Genomic DNA, 18,525 nt, shown 5'->3' with positions numbered 1-18,525 from the left:
CTCACAGTTTCTTGATCTTATACTTTTAATTTGAAAATTAAAAATTCTAAATAAATGAACATAATCTCCAACGACTAGTCACAATTTGAACATAGAAAATGACCCAACAAATGATACAAATATCTTTATGTTATATTTAACAATTTTACTTTCCTCACAATTTCTTCATCTTTTTTTTTAACTATTGTTCTATGAAAATGACTAACTAAAAGAACATTTTATAATATAAATTTATACCTTTTTAATCAGTAGCTTCAACGATTTTTTTAGTATTTTAATTGTAGTTTGTAGACCAATAAACTCTACTAACATTTTTTAAAAGCTTTTTAATTTGAAGCAACGACTGAATTACCAACTATTGATTAATTAAACTTGTAACTTTTGTTTTCTTTATTATAGTCTACTACACTAAGTATAAGATATAAATAAATCAAAAAAATAAATGTGAACTAATTTATAATGACTAAATCAAAAAATTATATGTAAAAACTTATAAAATTAATAAATTACCTCAATGTGAAGAAGATTATGGAGCAAAAGTTGAGGAATCCTTGTGATAGGATTAGTATAATAAAAAGAAGAAAAGAATGAAGAACGGAAGAAGAGAAAGAATGGAGGTAGAGGAAGAATGGAAAATGGAGAATGGAGAATGGAGAATGGAGAAGGAAAAATGGGGAATGGAGAATGGAGAGGATAAGGTAAAATAATATAGGGTAAAAGTAGGGAGCAGGAAAAAGGTATATGAACGAAATTAAAAAAAAAATTCCTATTTCGTTGGAATATAAACGAAATGCAAAAAAAAAAAAAATCCTATTTTGTTTTTTAATAAACGAAATACAAAAAAAAATTACTATTTCGTTGATATACCAACGAAATGCAAAATATATATATATATATATATATATATATATATATATAACGAAATATAAAAAAAAAAAAAATTATCCTATTTCGTTTTTTAATACACTAAATGCAAAAAAAAATTATAATTTTTCATCAATTCACGAAATGCAAAAAAAAAAAAAAAAAAAAAAAAAAAATCATATTTAAACATTTCGTTGATTGTATAACGAAATGCCAAAAAAAAAAAAAATAACAAAACATATTTCGTTGATTGAACAAAATAAAAAAAAAAAAATCATATTTACACATTTCGTTGATTGTATCACGAAATGCCAAAAAAAAAAAAAAAAAAAAAAATATATTTCGTTGATTGTATCACGAAATGAAAAAAAAAAATTAAACAGTAGTTAATATTCAAGAAATGCAAAAAAAAAAAAAAAAAAAAAAAAAAACATATTTCGTTCACTATTTCACAAAAGCTAAAAAAAAAACAGTTTCGTTATTCACAAAATTAAAAAAAAAAAAAAAAAAATACACCTATTTCGTTGAGCATTTCACGAAATGCAAAAAAAAAAAAAAAAAAAAAACGGTTTCATTAATATTCACGAATTAAAAAAAAAAAAAATTTTTACACATTTCGTTAAGCATTTCACGAAATGCAAACAAAAAAAAATTTGGTTGAAATTATTAGGCCATGAACGGTAAATCTTTGTTGGATAGCAAATATACGTATGTATAAAAAAAAAGAGCAGCCCATTTTGGGCTCTTTGCTGTAAAAATAACCCATTTTGGCTCCGGACTCTTTATTTAAACATGTGGAACTACTCTGAGGTTTTGGTTTTACTTTCCTAAATATATTGGTCAAGGTACTAACAAGTATTATCATCTGCAGTATTATGAAAAATATTATGTGCACTAATATGAGAATTTTGAAACTGATATACGTAAAAAGCTCAACTTAATATGTTTTTTTAAGATTTTTGTATTATCTTGGTTCTGAAATTGAATTTTCATTTTTTCTGTTGGAGTATATGTGGTTTATTAACTTGTGTTTCTATTGTTGTAGGTTACAATGCTGCGTTCCGACTTACTGTGATGTCCAGAAACATAAGTTATGATCTGCCAGCAATCAATAATGTACTACTACCCAAGTATCATGCGGCATGCTTGTTGTGTGTTGTTTCCATATTTGATGTATCAACATTTTAGAAAAAAACTATTTCTATGATGCTTTTATTTGACTCTGGCTTTAGTTTTTGTTCCAATTTGGAGTTATAAAATGTCATTAACTCTTGTGTTTACAAGTGTGAGTTGTACTCAGGGGTAGAGCTACATGTATTCAAGGGGGTTCATCGTCGCCGTGTACATAGGGTCAAAATTTTATCTTAGGTGTATATATAAAGTGTTGAACCCTCTTATCACAAATCAAAAGTGTAGTCCAGCGGTGAAGGGGGTTCAAATATTCCCAAAGCGTGCGAGATCCAATCTTGTTGGTCGCATTTTTTCTGTTTTTTAGCTTCCAAAGTTCCCGCTTGTTCTCTTCTGCCCAAACTAGCAATTGGTATCCAAATCCTTTGTTACATGCAAACGTTTGGCTGTAGTTTAGATAGTTTAAATTTTATAATAAAAAACAAAACATTTATTTACATTTTCTTTGTTTATATTAAAGTTTTCCTAATATTCTATTGATATAATATTTAATTACTATTTTATTTGAATTATACATTTTTCGTGTTTCCATATAAATAAATTATACACATTCATATGCATAAAAACAAGGATTCTTAATCATTTAGTGTCCAGATCTAAAAACAACATCTTAATCCTAATGGAAAAAAAAAAGAAGGCCTAAGCATCGCCCGCCAACCAAATATGTTAGCTTTTTATTAATTTGATGTGATATAATTTGTATTCTAATCAAAGCCTTCTTTTCCATTGCTATTCAAAAAAGAGTAATTCAATTTATTAAGATCTCGCTATTCACTCTCCGGAAAAGAGTTCAAACAAATTCAATTTATAATTTATTAAGGTCTTGCATGCAACAAATCAAATTTTTTTCTTGCATGGTCGCAGAACAACAATTTTTATACTTATGCCAAGTCCTTTGCCATAAGATGAATTGAGAAAAAAATAAAAATGCAAACAAATGTTGGACTGAGAGGGACTAAGGGGTCGTTTGGTTGCTAGTTAGAAAGTTGTATATAAGCTCGCTCATATTTGATATGATCTGCTACTATCTGATCCGGCCTGCTAATATTTGATCTAACCTGCTCATTTGTCAGCACCATTAGCGTGTTTTTTTTAACCCCCTTTATGGAAGTCTTGCGTCCGCCACTGATTGTATTGTTAATATTCAACCTAAATTTGTTGGGCTCGTGCTTTGTTCGGGCATCTCATGTCTAAGTAATTAAACATATGAAAGAATAAATTGAAAGAAATTTATATAAAAAGAACCATTAGTATAAATATCTTAATTAATAATGGGGGATAGATCAGCTTAATTGAAATATATTTTGAGACATGGCAACTTACTACCAGCTTATCAATTTACTTTATCATAAAATACAAGCCCTAAATCTAAAAAAGCACAAGCCCTAAATCTAAAAAAGTTGTTCCAGAAATTCAACACAATGCATCTTATCATCCCACAGAAAATATTATATTCGTGCGTTGCACTTTCTATCACATGATTAAGCATAATTGCTTTGGTAGGAAATATTTTGTTCATGCAATATGTTAGTGTATTTAGCATTTTAATATTAAAATAGTAATATATCATGATCGTTTTTTACAGTAATATCTAATGATCACATAAATTGGAAAGTGATCATATTTCTACATAATCATTTTTCTATGTGTTACCACTTTCTCCCTTACCACTTAAACACTAAATCAGCACTAACCCATATTCTCCCATGTTCATTAATTTTATTATCCCATTAGCTCATAATTTAATTTATGGAAGGTTTGTCACACCTATAAGTATGTGTTATTCTACTTGGTGATGATGTGGAAAAAATATTGTACAATGTATGAAAATGTGAGGTTAGACTTGTGAAGAAAACAAATTTATTTAGTTGAAAGAAGGTATTTTTATTGGTGGAGATTTGGGCTCAATAATTTATCCATAATTTGTTCGAGTCATTGTTACGGTTCGCTTTTACGCGGGTTAACGCATAAAAGTTATTACGAGGTTGTTAGTGCTCTAATTGAATTTTAGTATTTTAGAGTCGCCACCTAATTTATTAAAGGAAAACAAGGAAAACCGGGTAAAGGATTTTCAAGCAAGAGAGAAATCTTTTTGGTACCAAAGTTCAAGGTAAGGGTTCCGGTGATACCCTAGGGAAGGTTTTACGCACCCTAATATTAAAGAAACGTAGAATACGGTTGACCTACGAGCTTCAATGTGTGATTAATGTATTTATTTGCTTAAAATGTTTAGTTTTCCGCAAAATGTCATTTGTATCATAAGCTCAAGAAAAAATTTGGAAAAAATTCCCCTTAAAAAAGGGGGTTTTGGGTTTCTAAAATCCATATAAATGTTCAACTACCTCATTTCCGGACCAAGACACACTAGTACTTATAGGTTCTTTATTATATGTATGAAAATATGGAGTATATCTCCCTTTGATAAGTATATATATATATATATATACGTATATATAGAAAATTTGAAAAGCCTTTATTTGGTCCATTTTTATTAATTGAAGCTCATACAAGTCAACGCATATTCATCCAAAGCCATCTCATCCTTGAATTTGGCCCAAGTATAATTCTCCTTGTTTTTGTCCCTTAAGTTTTGGGCTTTTGGCCCTAAAGTCTGATTTCCATGTTCTGAAAGTGAGCCCAAACTTATACCGAAAATCTTTTGTTGTTTCTTCGGGAAAAGCTTTAGATTTTATGACCCTTTTTCTTATAACTTAACCGAATTTGAACAAATGCCTATTATCAAACATGATCCGAAAATGGTCCTCAAAATTTTGGTTTTTTATTTTCAGCCCAAATCATATTCAATGTCCAATTAATCAATTTGAGATTTCAGTAACGGGCTCAAAGCCCAAAACATTGCCATTTTGTCACCAGATTTCACAAGGCAGAAGGCCCAAATTCTTTTACTACTTAGTCGTCTTAGGAAAATCGTTTGGCCTTCAAAAATGTTGAACTAGTTTTAGACTTTGAGAAAATCCAATTAAGTACCATTTTCATGCAAATTCAAGTCTAGCCGAGTTTGGAAAAGAGTTTTAGGCGACTTCCTAAAATACTAAGTGTGTTTTCTTAAATTCTAACTCCTATAGGGTTCCAATACACCATGCATTTTGTTTACATATACAAAACATATACACATAATAATATACATTACTACTTATAATAAGAGGGAATCTAAAGATTTTGTAGTCACTTAGTTAGATTCTAACTAATCTTTACTAACTACTTAGTTAGATTCTAACTAATGGTTACTAACCAAAAGGCTTCTCTTCCAAATTCAACATTTTAGTTGTCCTTTATTGCTTATATAGCTTCTTTTATATGCCTCATTTTTCTCCTACTATATATTGCTTTATTGGCTTAATAATTTTTAAAAATTTGTTAGTAAATTTCAAATGAAGTAAATTTTAAATGAACACATAAATTACGACTTATTTCAATTAAGCACGCGAACACATGATAATATGTTTCTATTCGACATTTTCTATTTAAATTTTAAAAATACTTTTGCGTGTATTCTCAAATGTCTATTACATAGACAAGTTAAATACTTAAAATATGACACCTCCTTTAATATACGCATTAGCCTCAATAACCTGTAAATCCTTAGAATCGTTCCAACTATAATTGATGTGTATAATTAAAGAAAATGACATATTTTATGCTTGTGTACCTAAATATTACATAATTTTTAGTCTTCCAAGGAATAGTAATACTCACTCCGTCCCAATTTAAGTGTCTTAGTTTGACGGGCATGAAGTTTAAGAAATAAAGGGAGACTTTTGAATCATGTGGTCTTAAATTAAAGATGTGTGTAGTCTTTTAAATCATGTGATCTAAAACTTGCCAAAACTTACTAAATATAGAAAGAGACACTTTTTTTTGGGACAAATTAAAAAGGAAAATAAGACACTTAAATTGGGACAGAGGGATTATCAAACAATTGTAACAAAAGGGGGGGGGTTAAAAAGGATGAGGCTGTCTGTTTAGCATAGAAACACATGATTAAATTAAGCATGAAGCGTTGAAGCTTTATTTTTGTTTAAAAAATGATTAGAATGTACATTTTATAAAATAATGTGCCACTTATAAACTAACAAATGGAAGAAGTGTCATGTCCTCATCACATAAGTTTTTGGAAAGCAAAAGGATTTAATTATATTAAGAAAATTCATTAATTCTTTTCATACTTTCATTGTATTTTGTATATCTTAAATGAAAAAAACATCTACTAACATCTCATCGAAAGAATAAATACAGCATATATAATTGATGTCTCTTGAACCAAATTATTTTTCTTCTTTTTGAAAGAAAGTGTTATAGATCATAATGGATGTTTTTAATCACACAGATGTTACAGCTAAGTTGGATCACAAGAAATTTCCAAAGTCTAAATCTAAATAAAATTCAATAAATAAATAATGCTAAAAAGAAGTCTAAAATAAGGACAAAAAAGTCTTTGTTCAATTTTTAAATACTTTGGGTGCAATTTTGATTTTTAGAGAGCCTTTCGTATTTTGGAATTTGCAGAAAAGATCGAAATAATCTTTCAATAACTTAATATCACAAAGAGAGGGAAAAAAAGTAATTGCAAATTTAATTTTAATATGCCAAATAACACTAGTAAGTAAAGAAAAGGAAAGAATGAGAATTTGGACTGGTGGGCCTACCAAAGCCCGGTAGTGATCATTTTCACCCATGGTTGGGCCTTCAATATATATATTAGGTTCCCTTTCCATTTTTACACGGACTTGATCAAAGATAGAGATGTTGGGCCTAAGGCCCAACAGGTTTCAATGCAAAGGAGCAGCCCAAATGGCCCATGATGTTTCATATGCCAACACAAAGGGGGAAAAAGAAGTTGAGGGTTAGAAAGTATCTAAACTATCTTATGAGACTAAGAAGAAATTTAAAGATTAAGTAAAACATTAAAGTAGACATGGGTACACAAATACAAATATAGAGTCCATATATATCCTTAACAAATTTCAGACAAACAACAAGTATAATTTCCTCAAAGCCCAAAAGGAACAGATAGGACTAGGCCCAAACAGGTCAAGCATTGAAACTAAGTGATATTAAAATCAGAGCAGGCCCACAAAGTGAATACTTAAAGGGGGGAGGGAGCAGATTTGGCCCAAACTTAGCATAAACAAACATGTTTCAGAATTTGTTCAAAGAGTATACAAAGTATACTTTCTTGTATACACTATGGTGTATACAAGTCATATATATTATGTATACATCTAGTGCAGTACTTATATTAGCAACACACAAGAGAAAAAGATATATGATTTTCATGGAAATCAACTCAGTAAGGTCAACACTTAACAAACTTCAAACACACAGCCTATAACCACAAATTTCTACACTTTTGAAATGAAAACTTTAAGATTGTACAAGACTGCTTCTACAAATTTGAATGGCCTAAGTGTATTAATCCTCTTATTTATCTTAGAGGGTCCCATAGCATATGATTTCATATAGGGGAACCCTAGCAACAAAATGGAGAGAGATTCGACTGAGTTTGACTAGAAACTCTACGTCTTGTCCCCCTTTTTTTGGTCCTAGGTAAGTCACACCTACAATCCCACATAATTAAGTGAACACCTCTTGTTAATGACTTCCTAATCCCATTCCATTTACTCAAGTATAACAGATTCTGACTATGTATAAGCTAAGTGTTGGCATTTTAAAACAAACAGGTTTCCACAAACTCAAAACTTAAGTAAAGAGGGGCACAGAGTTTTTAGACAGACCACTCATGAAAAGTAAACAAAGCTTCAACAATATTTTTACTTTCAGACAGACCCAGTTTCAAAGATATACTACAGGCCCACATAAGATAATCTAAAGTGTTTATTATTATCTAAAGTGACAAATACAGTCAAGCAATACACAATAGAGGCTTTGTCAGATGAATTGGGGACTTGTAATTACTCAAGTGAAACATCTATGGCATTTCTAAAACAGTGTTGTAACCTTCAGCTAGTGATATAGTTTAGCTAAGTACACAGACCAAACCATAACTAACCACAAATATGATTCAGTAGACTTATAAGAAGCAAACATGTGCCGAACAACCTTTTAAAATCAACTAAGTGTATAACCATGATTAACAAAGATCATGAACCAAACAAACTAAAACAGTTTTAAGGGAAATAGACATGATCAATAGTGTAGATTAGTGGACCTTAGAACACAGGTAAGCATTCTCATGTATGGCCAACAACCACAAGTCTTAATCCCAAACAAGCAAGTGAACAACCTTTACATATTAACAGAAACTAATGGCAAGTACTTAGGCATGATTAGCAAACTATACATCAACTAAGTTAAACAGGTAAGCACTTTGACAGGATCAAATAGAGGTTCTAGATTCTAAATCTTACTTGAACAAACAGGTTAATACAAGCTATGACCAACCAATCTAGTTTAAACACATAAGCATGATTAAAAAGCAATTATTCTAGGCTATCAAAAACTAAATACCACGATTAACAAACAAACAGTCTTAGAACTAACACTAGAGACAAAATTAAACTAAAAATTAACTAACTACAGGATAATAAACTCACATAATAACAAATTTAAAAACATAAATACTAAAAATTAACTAAAAGAAAGGGGATTGCCTTTTTGAAGTGCAGCCCGTCGTCGAGAATGGAGTTGGAAGATGCTTTTGCTCCTCAAACCCAAATTGCTCAAAGCCACACACAAACAAGAACAAAGAGAAAATATTTAAAAACTAAACTTAACTCGAGAAAATTAAAGTTTCACAGCAAATATGCCAAAATTTAGGTGTTCCAAGTTTTTTTGTGAATATAGATAATATTCGGTATCCTCTTTTTTTCAAATAGTGAAAATTAGGACCCTATTTATAGAATCCCCAAACCTCCAAACCCTAATTTCGAATCGATATGGGACAAGTTCAGATTTGTGAGATTCAAGCCTCACCTTGAGCCTCAACGGTCCAGATTCGAGTATAAGAATGGATAAAGGGTCAGATTTAAGCTAAAACAAGTCAATCCTCTTGGTTCCTCATGAACCAATAACAATCAAGGATTCAAATTCACAAACAACCAAAAACAACTAAGGATTTGTAGAGTATTACCGTTTGAGACTTAGAAAATAAAGCGAAAAATGGCGAAAAAATGCGATATAGTACCTTGTTTGGAGTTGGTATTGGTGGAAATGGTTGAGAATTGGCAGAGCAATTAATGCTCTTGCCGTTCTCGGCCATATCACAACAAAAGCAAATGAGTGGGCCCTTATTTTTGCTATTTCTGGCATCGGTGACGTCAAAAGAGAGAGAGGTCATGCTGCGGCATTTAGGGTTTCAAACCCTTGATAGATTATATGAGAAATGAGACCTTAGGGTCTGTTTGTGGTTGATGTTGTTGTTTTGTTTGTATGGGAATGAGAATTGGGTCGAGTCACGCCATAATTGGCTGGACTCGGCTCAATTTTAAAACAAGAGGGGAGGGGCAGGTCCAATATACGTATATACATGTGATATGCACGTGTATATGTATACACAGGTGTATATCCGTGTGTATGCGTATATGGGGAGGGTAAATATGCAACCTTCAGTAAATAGCCAAAATTGAAGCAAATGTCCATCGATTTACTTAAATTGACCAAATTAAAACTAATTTTGCGAGGTCACGCTTAATTGACCTAAAAATGCAAATTCAATTATTTCAATTATGGCCACTTTGGTCCAATCACATGATTTAAAACTAAATTTTTCACTAATGACCTCAATTATGAAAACTGATTTTCAATTAGGCCATAATTGGACTATGAATTGATTATTTCATAGCCATTTAATGGACAATTACATAATTAATCATAATTAAATACTCAATTAATTATGATAAAATTCCAATAAATTGAATAAACAAGAACTGAGGTGTAGAATGATTAATTCTTTTAATTAATCAAATTCCTTGAACTTAACAGAGTGAAATACCTGCAAATTGACATTTTAACAAATTATACAATTAAATGAATAATTGTGGTAAATTTATAAAAATGTGTAAATTAATTTATAAATGACTTATAATATTTATAGAAATTATCTTACCAATTAAGAATGGTAAAATATTATCTGAATAATTTTATAAAATCATTTTAGATTCTGAAAAATACATATTTCACTCTGTTTGGTATCCAACGACTCTGAGTGACTAAAATAAATTACGGGAGGTCAAAAATTAGGTGTCAATAGTCATACGATGTTAAAATACTATTGTATCTTGGAAGAGACAAGTCCAAAGGACTATTGTTGGACCAGTGAAAATTTTATTGCAATGGGCTTGAATCTCCTGAAAGAAGCGAGATATCTCTACGCCTCAGCCTAAAAAGTTCATCTTTTTATAATCGTGGCATCCGGACCAACTTACCACCTGCAAAGGTATCAGATAACTATGTTCACGAAGGCATAGACAAATGACAAACAATCACCTACTATTTTTACTTTTGGTGGGACTTGAATATGATCAGACCATGGTTTACAAACCATTTCATCTTCTTCTTTTTTAACTAAACGTAAACAAATGATTACATTGACCACTAAACCACACATTTGAGTGTCATCTTAATCTATCTTATTGGGAATAAATATCACATACTTTAATCCGCTATAAATCCAACCAAGAAAAAAAAATACTCAACAAGGTTCAATGAAGAGAACCAAAATAATGGCAAATATGTTGAATCAAACAAATGACTAGTAGACATCGCAAACTTAGTTGAAACGGTAGATTAATTAGACATCAAAAGGCAGCTCTAGATCGAGGAGCATTGGATTTCTACAGGAGCATACATATATTTTCTCTTAAATTTGCCCTCAACAATAGAAAATTCCAAGTTTCTCAAATTTCTGACACTACAATTTCTTGATTAGCTACACAATCCAAATGTGCACCACATTTACAAGCCAAACAATAATAAAACCAACAAGTCTTTCCAACTCCTCTTTTACAAACATAACACATCACGTCCACTTCATCCCCCTTACCTAAAAATAAGTTACTATAACACAACGTAAGAGGATGTTGATGATCTTCCCTCTCTTCAATCTCGGGCAACGAAGCACACTCAACATGAAGATCAAACTTACATTTCTCACAATGAAACGTAAAAGCGTGGCCTGAATTCCCACATGCGCGCATGTATTCCCCATCGTTATAAGGAGGAAAGAAGGAGACTTAAAGTGTGTTTCGGGTGAGACTTGTGTTTAATTTGCCTTGGCAACTCGAAACAAGAGTCATGGAGAATGAAGTTGCAATTATTTTTTGTACATGTGTAGGCGGACCCGCCAGAGAGATCGTGCTCACAGCCGGAGCATATGACTTGATCTTCTTCGTCGAGAATATCGGAGATCTTTAATGGGTGGCGATGGCTAAAATGGCTAAACTCTTCTTCCATTGGAGGACTCTTCGTTTGTTGTTACCTATTCTTTCTTGTTTGTGTGATCTAATTGCAAAGTCAAACGTTCATGTTGTGTTTTTATAATAGGGGAGAATTGCATTTTTTGTCCCTTAATTATTGGCATGTTCCAAGTTCGGTCCTGGTGATACCGAAATAAATATATCGAACCTTCAATTAATGTAGTTGTGTGCTTTTGGTCCTTCCACTGTACTGGAAAATTTAGAATATAAGGGAAAGTCTTTGTCCAAATTATACTCGTCGCATTTATTTCCGACAGATTTCGTTGAAAATCCCAGAATGGTGATGAATTTCCAACGAAAACGTCCGTTGAAAATGCTTATTTTTAATAGTGCAACTATGAACTAAGTAAACTAAATAAATCTATTAGATGTAAAATCACGTGAAATGCACGTCTTTTATGTAACAAGAAAGCGATGCTAGTTCCTTCATTTATTATTTTAGGTTGGAAGATGTTGAATTTGTGAAAATCTGTTAGCAGACATATTAAAAGCGCACAAGTCTATTAATTGAAGGGTAAACATATTTAGTGAGATATTACAGGGATCAAACTAAAATTTTCTAATATTTAAGGGACCAAGATTAACAATATGTCCTTATATTAGTCTTAAATTAAATTATTTTTCTGTTACCCTTTTCACTAGGAACTGGCATAGTTGGGAGTTGGGACCCAACTCCTTGTGCACTTCTGTGAAGGTGACAAATTTGTTTGACTAAGTCAAGCTTATGCCTTGTGGAAAGGTTCTCAAAGTTTGAGATATTAACGTTTTATTATTCTTACAAACTTATGCTCGAAGAATATTTAAATTAAGTTTGTATGTTGCATATTGGAAACGGCTAGTTCGAATTTAATTCAGTTTGTCTTCTTTTTGCTAGGGAAGTTGAAAAGCAATTCGAATTTGAGTATTTCTTTTTAGGTTGATATTTATTAATTTTGTGCCACGAAAATTACGGGCTCATGAGATTAAAAAGTTAGATCCAAAAGATTATTTAATTTGGAATATGCAAAGATAATAAAGGATCAGAGAAGCACTATTTTAGTTTGGAACACCGCTGGAAAATGATCAAGATGTCAATGGATACAGGTCGAAAATGTTGTTATCTAAATAAGTACTAGAGTGATAATAATGGTGAATAAGACCGTGGGAAGCGCAATCTAAATAATTGATACTGATGAGGCCAAATTATTAAGATACATGCGATCCCTGTGAATATATCGACACTTATGTATGGACCTCAAATTTGGCCTCTTAGTTTGAATCAACCCAAAACGCGTTGAATCTCGAAATCGCAATTATATGACATCTAACTTTTCCTCCCATCCAATGCCGAATTTGACAGAGACAAATTTTATGCAAGTCATCTTTTGAATATAATGGCCAAAAATATTATTAATCCCTCCGGATAAAAAAAAGTGTATACTTAGTCATTTGCACACCCATTAAGAAAATGCTAACTCCTAGACAAAAAGAGGTAATTTGACTAAACTGTCCCTAATTAAATATGTATTGGGATTTGATCACATAACACTTAATAGGGGCCAATTTGAAAGCCGAGAGCTGGGGTTCTAATAACGTGTTCTAGAGATTAAGGTATGTTTTATCCCCGTATCTTGTTAATTAAGTTGTTTACGAAAGAATTCCCTAGTTAAAATGGCGGAAATGGTGCTACAAATGTATTAACTAGTTCGGTAATATAATTGCGTTGTGGGCCGTTTTGATGAGATTTTTGGGGAAATTCTCACGTGATTATGTTGCTATTTGAGGTTGTTGGGCGTTGTGGTATGGTAGTTGGGTAGGGCTGTTCTTGTTGAGTTGAAGGATTAAAAGTGTAGTTATGATTATGTATTTGTGTTGTTGTAGTTGATGGGCTGTTTGGGGCATGTTATTGTTAGGTCATCTTTGATGATGTATTGTGGCTATAAATCATTAGGAATAACTTGAATATGTCGTGGTTGTTATGTTGATTATTGTTGAATGTTGCAACGTGTGGACTGATTTGGAGCATTGTGCGTGCGGTGCGGACTGTTTCGAGGTGTTCTTGGACCTTGTTTTGGCTAGTTCTTGATGTGGTAACTTGGACGTGTTGTTGTTGATGTTATTCTGGTTGTTTTTATAGTTGGCTTGAATGTGAGGGAAGTGAACAATATAGAGGAAATGCCGCCCAATTTTCTAGAAATAAGCTACTAACTTTGAAATCCGTTTTAAGCTTTTCCGTAGCTTAACCATAGTTCTTAATGTCTTAATATAGGTTGAAGTACTTCGGGCAGCGTATATATATATATCGAGTCACGGATTAAGTGTCAAAGGTATGTAAAGCTAACCCTTCCTTCTTTTTGGCATGAATTACATAAACGAGCAAACGATGAACGTACATAATTCTAGTAAATTCTAGTTCTCAATGGTACTTGACATGATAGTTGTCTTGATTCTCCAGTGTTGGTTCATTCTGGTTATTCTATTGAGTCTCAGATGATGGTTTAGTTTGCATATGGTTGCTCATGATATTCTAATCGTGCATAGCGTTATTACATCATTTCACCGAGTCCGGGCCGGAGTATGTATTCGTGCACGGTTTCGTTGCATTGTTCACCAAGTCCCTCACTAGAGGTTCGGGTACGGTATATATATATATATATATATATATATATATATATATATATATATGAGACCTTCGCCAGAGGGGTGGGTACGGTATATATGTATATGACTCCATTCACCAAGTCCCATAATGGGCCGGGTATGGTATATGATATATAGATATGCATGATTCTCGTCTCGTAAAGACGAGGTGCATTGGTATCTTTGATTATCATACTTGCCTCACGTAATCTTTTATTCGATCCTGATCTTAAATTGTATTTCATGCTTTATATACTCGGTACATATCTCGTCTCGACCCGCTTTTCTTCGGGGGCTGCATTTCGTACGCGCATACGGACACTCGGTTGGTGATCCTCCGTAACTGGACTTCTGCTCGGTACATTTTGGAGAGCTCGATTGTTCCGAGCTAAGTTATTTTTGGTACGGATCCTTTGATATAGACTTGTGCATATCCGGTATGGCGGGGCCACATCCCGTCATATTTCACTATGATACTCTTAGAGGTCGTAGACATGTGTGGGTTGTATATAGGTTTTGGTCGGCTATGTCGATATGGTTCGTTTTGGATATTCCGTATATAGTGGCGACACTTGTCGGGCTTGCATATTATGTTATGTTTTGGTTATTGTTGTGACTCCTCAGGAGACAGGTTCATTATGATATATGACGTTATGGGTCTATAGCATGCTTTTACAAATTTCCATATTGCCTTAGTTTCAATATGACTATATCTAACAGGTTCGTATACGAGTGTCCAGCTCGGGCACTAGTCATGGCCCATCGGGTTGGGTCGTGACAATAGGAATGGATAAAGGGTCAGATTTAAGCTAAAGCAAGTCAATCCTCTTGGTTCCTCATGAACCAATAACAATCAAGGATTCAAATTCACAAACAACCAAAAACAACTAAGGATTTGTAGAGTATTACCATTTGAGACTTAGAAAATAAAGAGAAAAATGGCGAAAAAATGCGATATAGTACCTTGTTTGGAGTTGGTATTGGTGGAAATGGTTGAGAATTGGCAGAGCAATTAATGCTCTTGCCATTCTCGGCCATACCACAACAAAAGCAAATGAGTGGGCCTTTATTTTTGCTATTTCTGGCGTCGGTGACGTCAAAAGAGAGAGAGGTCATGCTGCGACATTTAGGGTTTCAAACCCTCGATAGGTTATATGAGAAATGAGACCTTAGGGTCTATTTGTGGCTGATGTTATTGTTTTGTTTGTATGGGAATGAGAATTGGGTCGAGTCATGCCATAATTGGCTGGACTCGGCTCAATTTTAAAACAAGAGGGAGGGGCAGGTCCAATATACGTATATACATGTGATATGCACGTGTATATGTATACACAGGTGTATATCCGTATATGGGGAGGGTAAATATGCAACCTTCAGTAAATAGCCAAAATTGAAGCAAACGTCCATCGATTTACTTAAATTGACCAAATTAAAACTAATTTTGCAGAGGCTGCCTTAATTGACCTAAAAATGCAAATTCAATTATTTCAATTATGGCCACTTTGGTCCAATCACATGATTTAAAACTAAATTTTTCACTAATGACCTCAATTATGAAAATTGATTTTCAATTGGGCCATAATTGGACTATTAATTGATTATTTCAATTATAGCCATTTAATGGACAATTACATAATTAATCATAATTAAATACTCAATTAATTACGATAAAATTCCAATAAATTCAATAAACAAGAACTGAGGTGTAGAATGATTAATTCTTTTAATTAATCAAATTCCTTGAACTAAACAGAGTGAAATACCTGCAAATTGACATTTTAACAAATTATACAATTAAATGAATAATTGTGGTAAATTTATAAAAATGTGTAAATTAATTTATAAATGACTTATAATATTTATAGAAATTACCTTACCAATTAAGAATGGTAAAATATTATCTGAATAATTTTATAAAATCATTTTAGCTTCTGAAAAATACATATTTCACTCTGTTTGGTATCCAACGACTCTGAGTGACTAAAATAAATTACGGGAGGTCAAAAATTAGGTGTCAATAGTCATACGATGTTAAAATACTATTGTATCCTGGAAGAGACAAGTCCAAAGGACTATTGTTGGACCAGTGAAAATTTTATTGCAATGGGCTTGAATCTCCTGAAAGAAGCGAGATATCTCTACGCCTCAGCCTAAAAAGTTCATCTTTTTATAATCGTATCCAGGACCAACTTACCCGCAAAGGTATCAGTCAACTATGTTCACGAAGGCATAGACAAATGACAAACAATCACCTACTATTTTTACTTTTGGTGGGACTTGAATATGATCAGACCATGGTTTACAAACCATTTCATCTTCTTCTTTTTTTAACTAAACGTAAACAAATCATTACATTGACCACTAAACCACACATTTGAGTGTCATCTTAATCTATCTAATTGGGAATAAATATCACATACTTTAATCCGCTATAAATCCAACCAAGAAAAAAAAATACTCAACAAGGTTCAATGAAGAGAACCAAAATAATGGCAAATATGTTGAATCAAACAAATGACTAGTAGACATCGCAAACTTAGTTGAAACGGTAGATTAATTAGACATCAAAAGGCAGCTCTAGATCGAGGAGCATTGGATTTCTACAGGAGCATACATATATTTTCTCTTAAATTTGCCCTCAAAAATAGAAAATTCCAAGTTTCTCAAATTTCTGACACTACAATTTCTTGATTAGCTACACAATCCAAATGTGCACCACATTTACAAGCCAAACAATAATAAAACCAACAAGTCTTTCCAACTCCTCTTTTACAAACATAACACATCACGTCCACTTCATCCCCCTTACCTAAAAATAAGTTACTATAACACAACGTAAGAGGATGTTGATGATCTTCCCTCTCTTCAATCTCGGGCAACGAAGCACACTCAACATGAAGATCAAACTTACATTTCTCACAATGAAACGTAAAAGCGTGGCCTGAATTCCCACATGCGTCGCACATGTATTCCCCATCGTTATAAGGAGGAAAGAAGAGGAGACTTAAAGTGTGTTTCGGGTGAGACTTGTGTTTAATTTGCCTTGGCAACTCGAAACAAGAGTCATGGAGAATGAAGTTGCAATTATTTTTTGTACATGTGTAGGCGGACCCGCCAGAGAGATCGTGCTCGCGGAGCATATGACTTGATCTTCTTCGTCGAGAATGTCGAGATCTTTAATGGGTGGCGATGGCTAAAATGGCTAAACTCTTCTTCCATTGGAGGACTCTTCGTTTGTTGTTACCTATTCTTTCTTGTTTGTGTGATCTAATTGCAAAGTCAAACGTTCATGTTGTGTTTTTATAATAGGGGAGAATTGCATTTTTGTCCCTTAATTATTGGCATGTTCCAAGTTAGGTCCTCGTGATACCGAAATAAATATATCGAACCTTGATTAATGTAGTTGTGTGCTTTTGGTCCTTCCACCGTATCGGAAAATTTAGAATATAAGGGAAAGTCTTTGTCCAAATTATACTCGTCGCATTTATTTCCGATGATTTCGTTGAAAATCCGATGGTGATGAATTTCCAACGAAAACGTCCGTTGAAAATGCTTATTTTTAATAGTGCAACTATGAACTAAGTAAACTAAATAAATCTATTAGATGTAAAATCACGTGAAATGCACATCTTTTATGTAACAAGAAAGCGATGCTAGTTCCTTCATTTATTATTTTAGGTTGGAAGATGTTGAATTTGTGAAAATCTGTTAGCAGACATATTAAAAGCGCACAACTCTATTAATTGAAGGGTAAACATATTTAGTGAGATATTACAGGGATCAAACTAAACTTTTCTAATATTTAAGGAACCAAGATTAACAATATGTCCTTATATTAGTCTTATATTAAATTATTTTTCTGTCTCCCTTTTTCACAAGGAACTGGCATAGTTGGGAGTTGGGACCCAACTCCTTGTGCACTTCTGTCTGTGAATGCGACAATTTTGTTTGACTATTTCAAGCTTATGCCTAGCGGAAAGGTTCTCAAAGTTTGAGATATTAACCTTTTATTATTCTTACTAACTTATGCTCGAAAATATTTAAATTAAGTTTGTATGTCGCATATTGGAAACGGCTAGTTCTATTTTAGTTCTGTTTGTCTTCTTTTTGCTGGGGAAGTTGAAAGGCAATTCGAATTTGACTATTTCTATTTAGTTTGATACTTATTAATTTTGTGCCAAGAAAATTCCAGGCTCGAGAGATTAACAAGTTAGATCCAAAAGATTATTTAATTTGGAATATGCAAAGATAATAAGGATGAGAGAAGCACTATTTTAGTTTGGAACACCGCTGGAAAATGATCAAGATGTCAATGGATACAGATCGAAAATGTAGTTATCTAAATAAGTACTAGAGTGATAATAATGGTGAATAGGGATGTCATACTTACCCAAGTTTA

At 32.6% G+C, this 18,525-nt stretch overlaps 1 protein-coding gene across 1 annotated transcript; it reads right to left on the bottom strand.

Annotated features, from left to right (window-relative positions):
• Positions 1-10,720: 10,720 nt before the first annotated feature.
• LOC132062534 (protein VACUOLELESS GAMETOPHYTES-like) lies at positions 10,721-11,648 on the bottom strand. Its single transcript, XM_059455084.1, is given in 2 exon segments — positions 10,721-11,246; positions 11,248-11,648. Coding segments are annotated over 2 exon segments (555 nt in total). The 5' UTR covers positions 11,485-11,648; the 3' UTR covers positions 10,721-10,928.
• Positions 11,649-18,525: the final 6,877 nt, after the last annotated feature.

This window comes from Lycium ferocissimum, chromosome 7 (genome assembly GCF_029784015.1).
Source record: "Lycium ferocissimum isolate CSIRO_LF1 chromosome 7, AGI_CSIRO_Lferr_CH_V1, whole genome shotgun sequence".
Classification (NCBI taxonomy): domain Eukaryota; kingdom Viridiplantae; phylum Streptophyta; class Magnoliopsida; order Solanales; family Solanaceae; genus Lycium; species Lycium ferocissimum.
The sequence above is the reverse complement of the archived record's forward strand: the minus strand, read 5'-3'. Positions and strand labels throughout refer to the sequence as shown.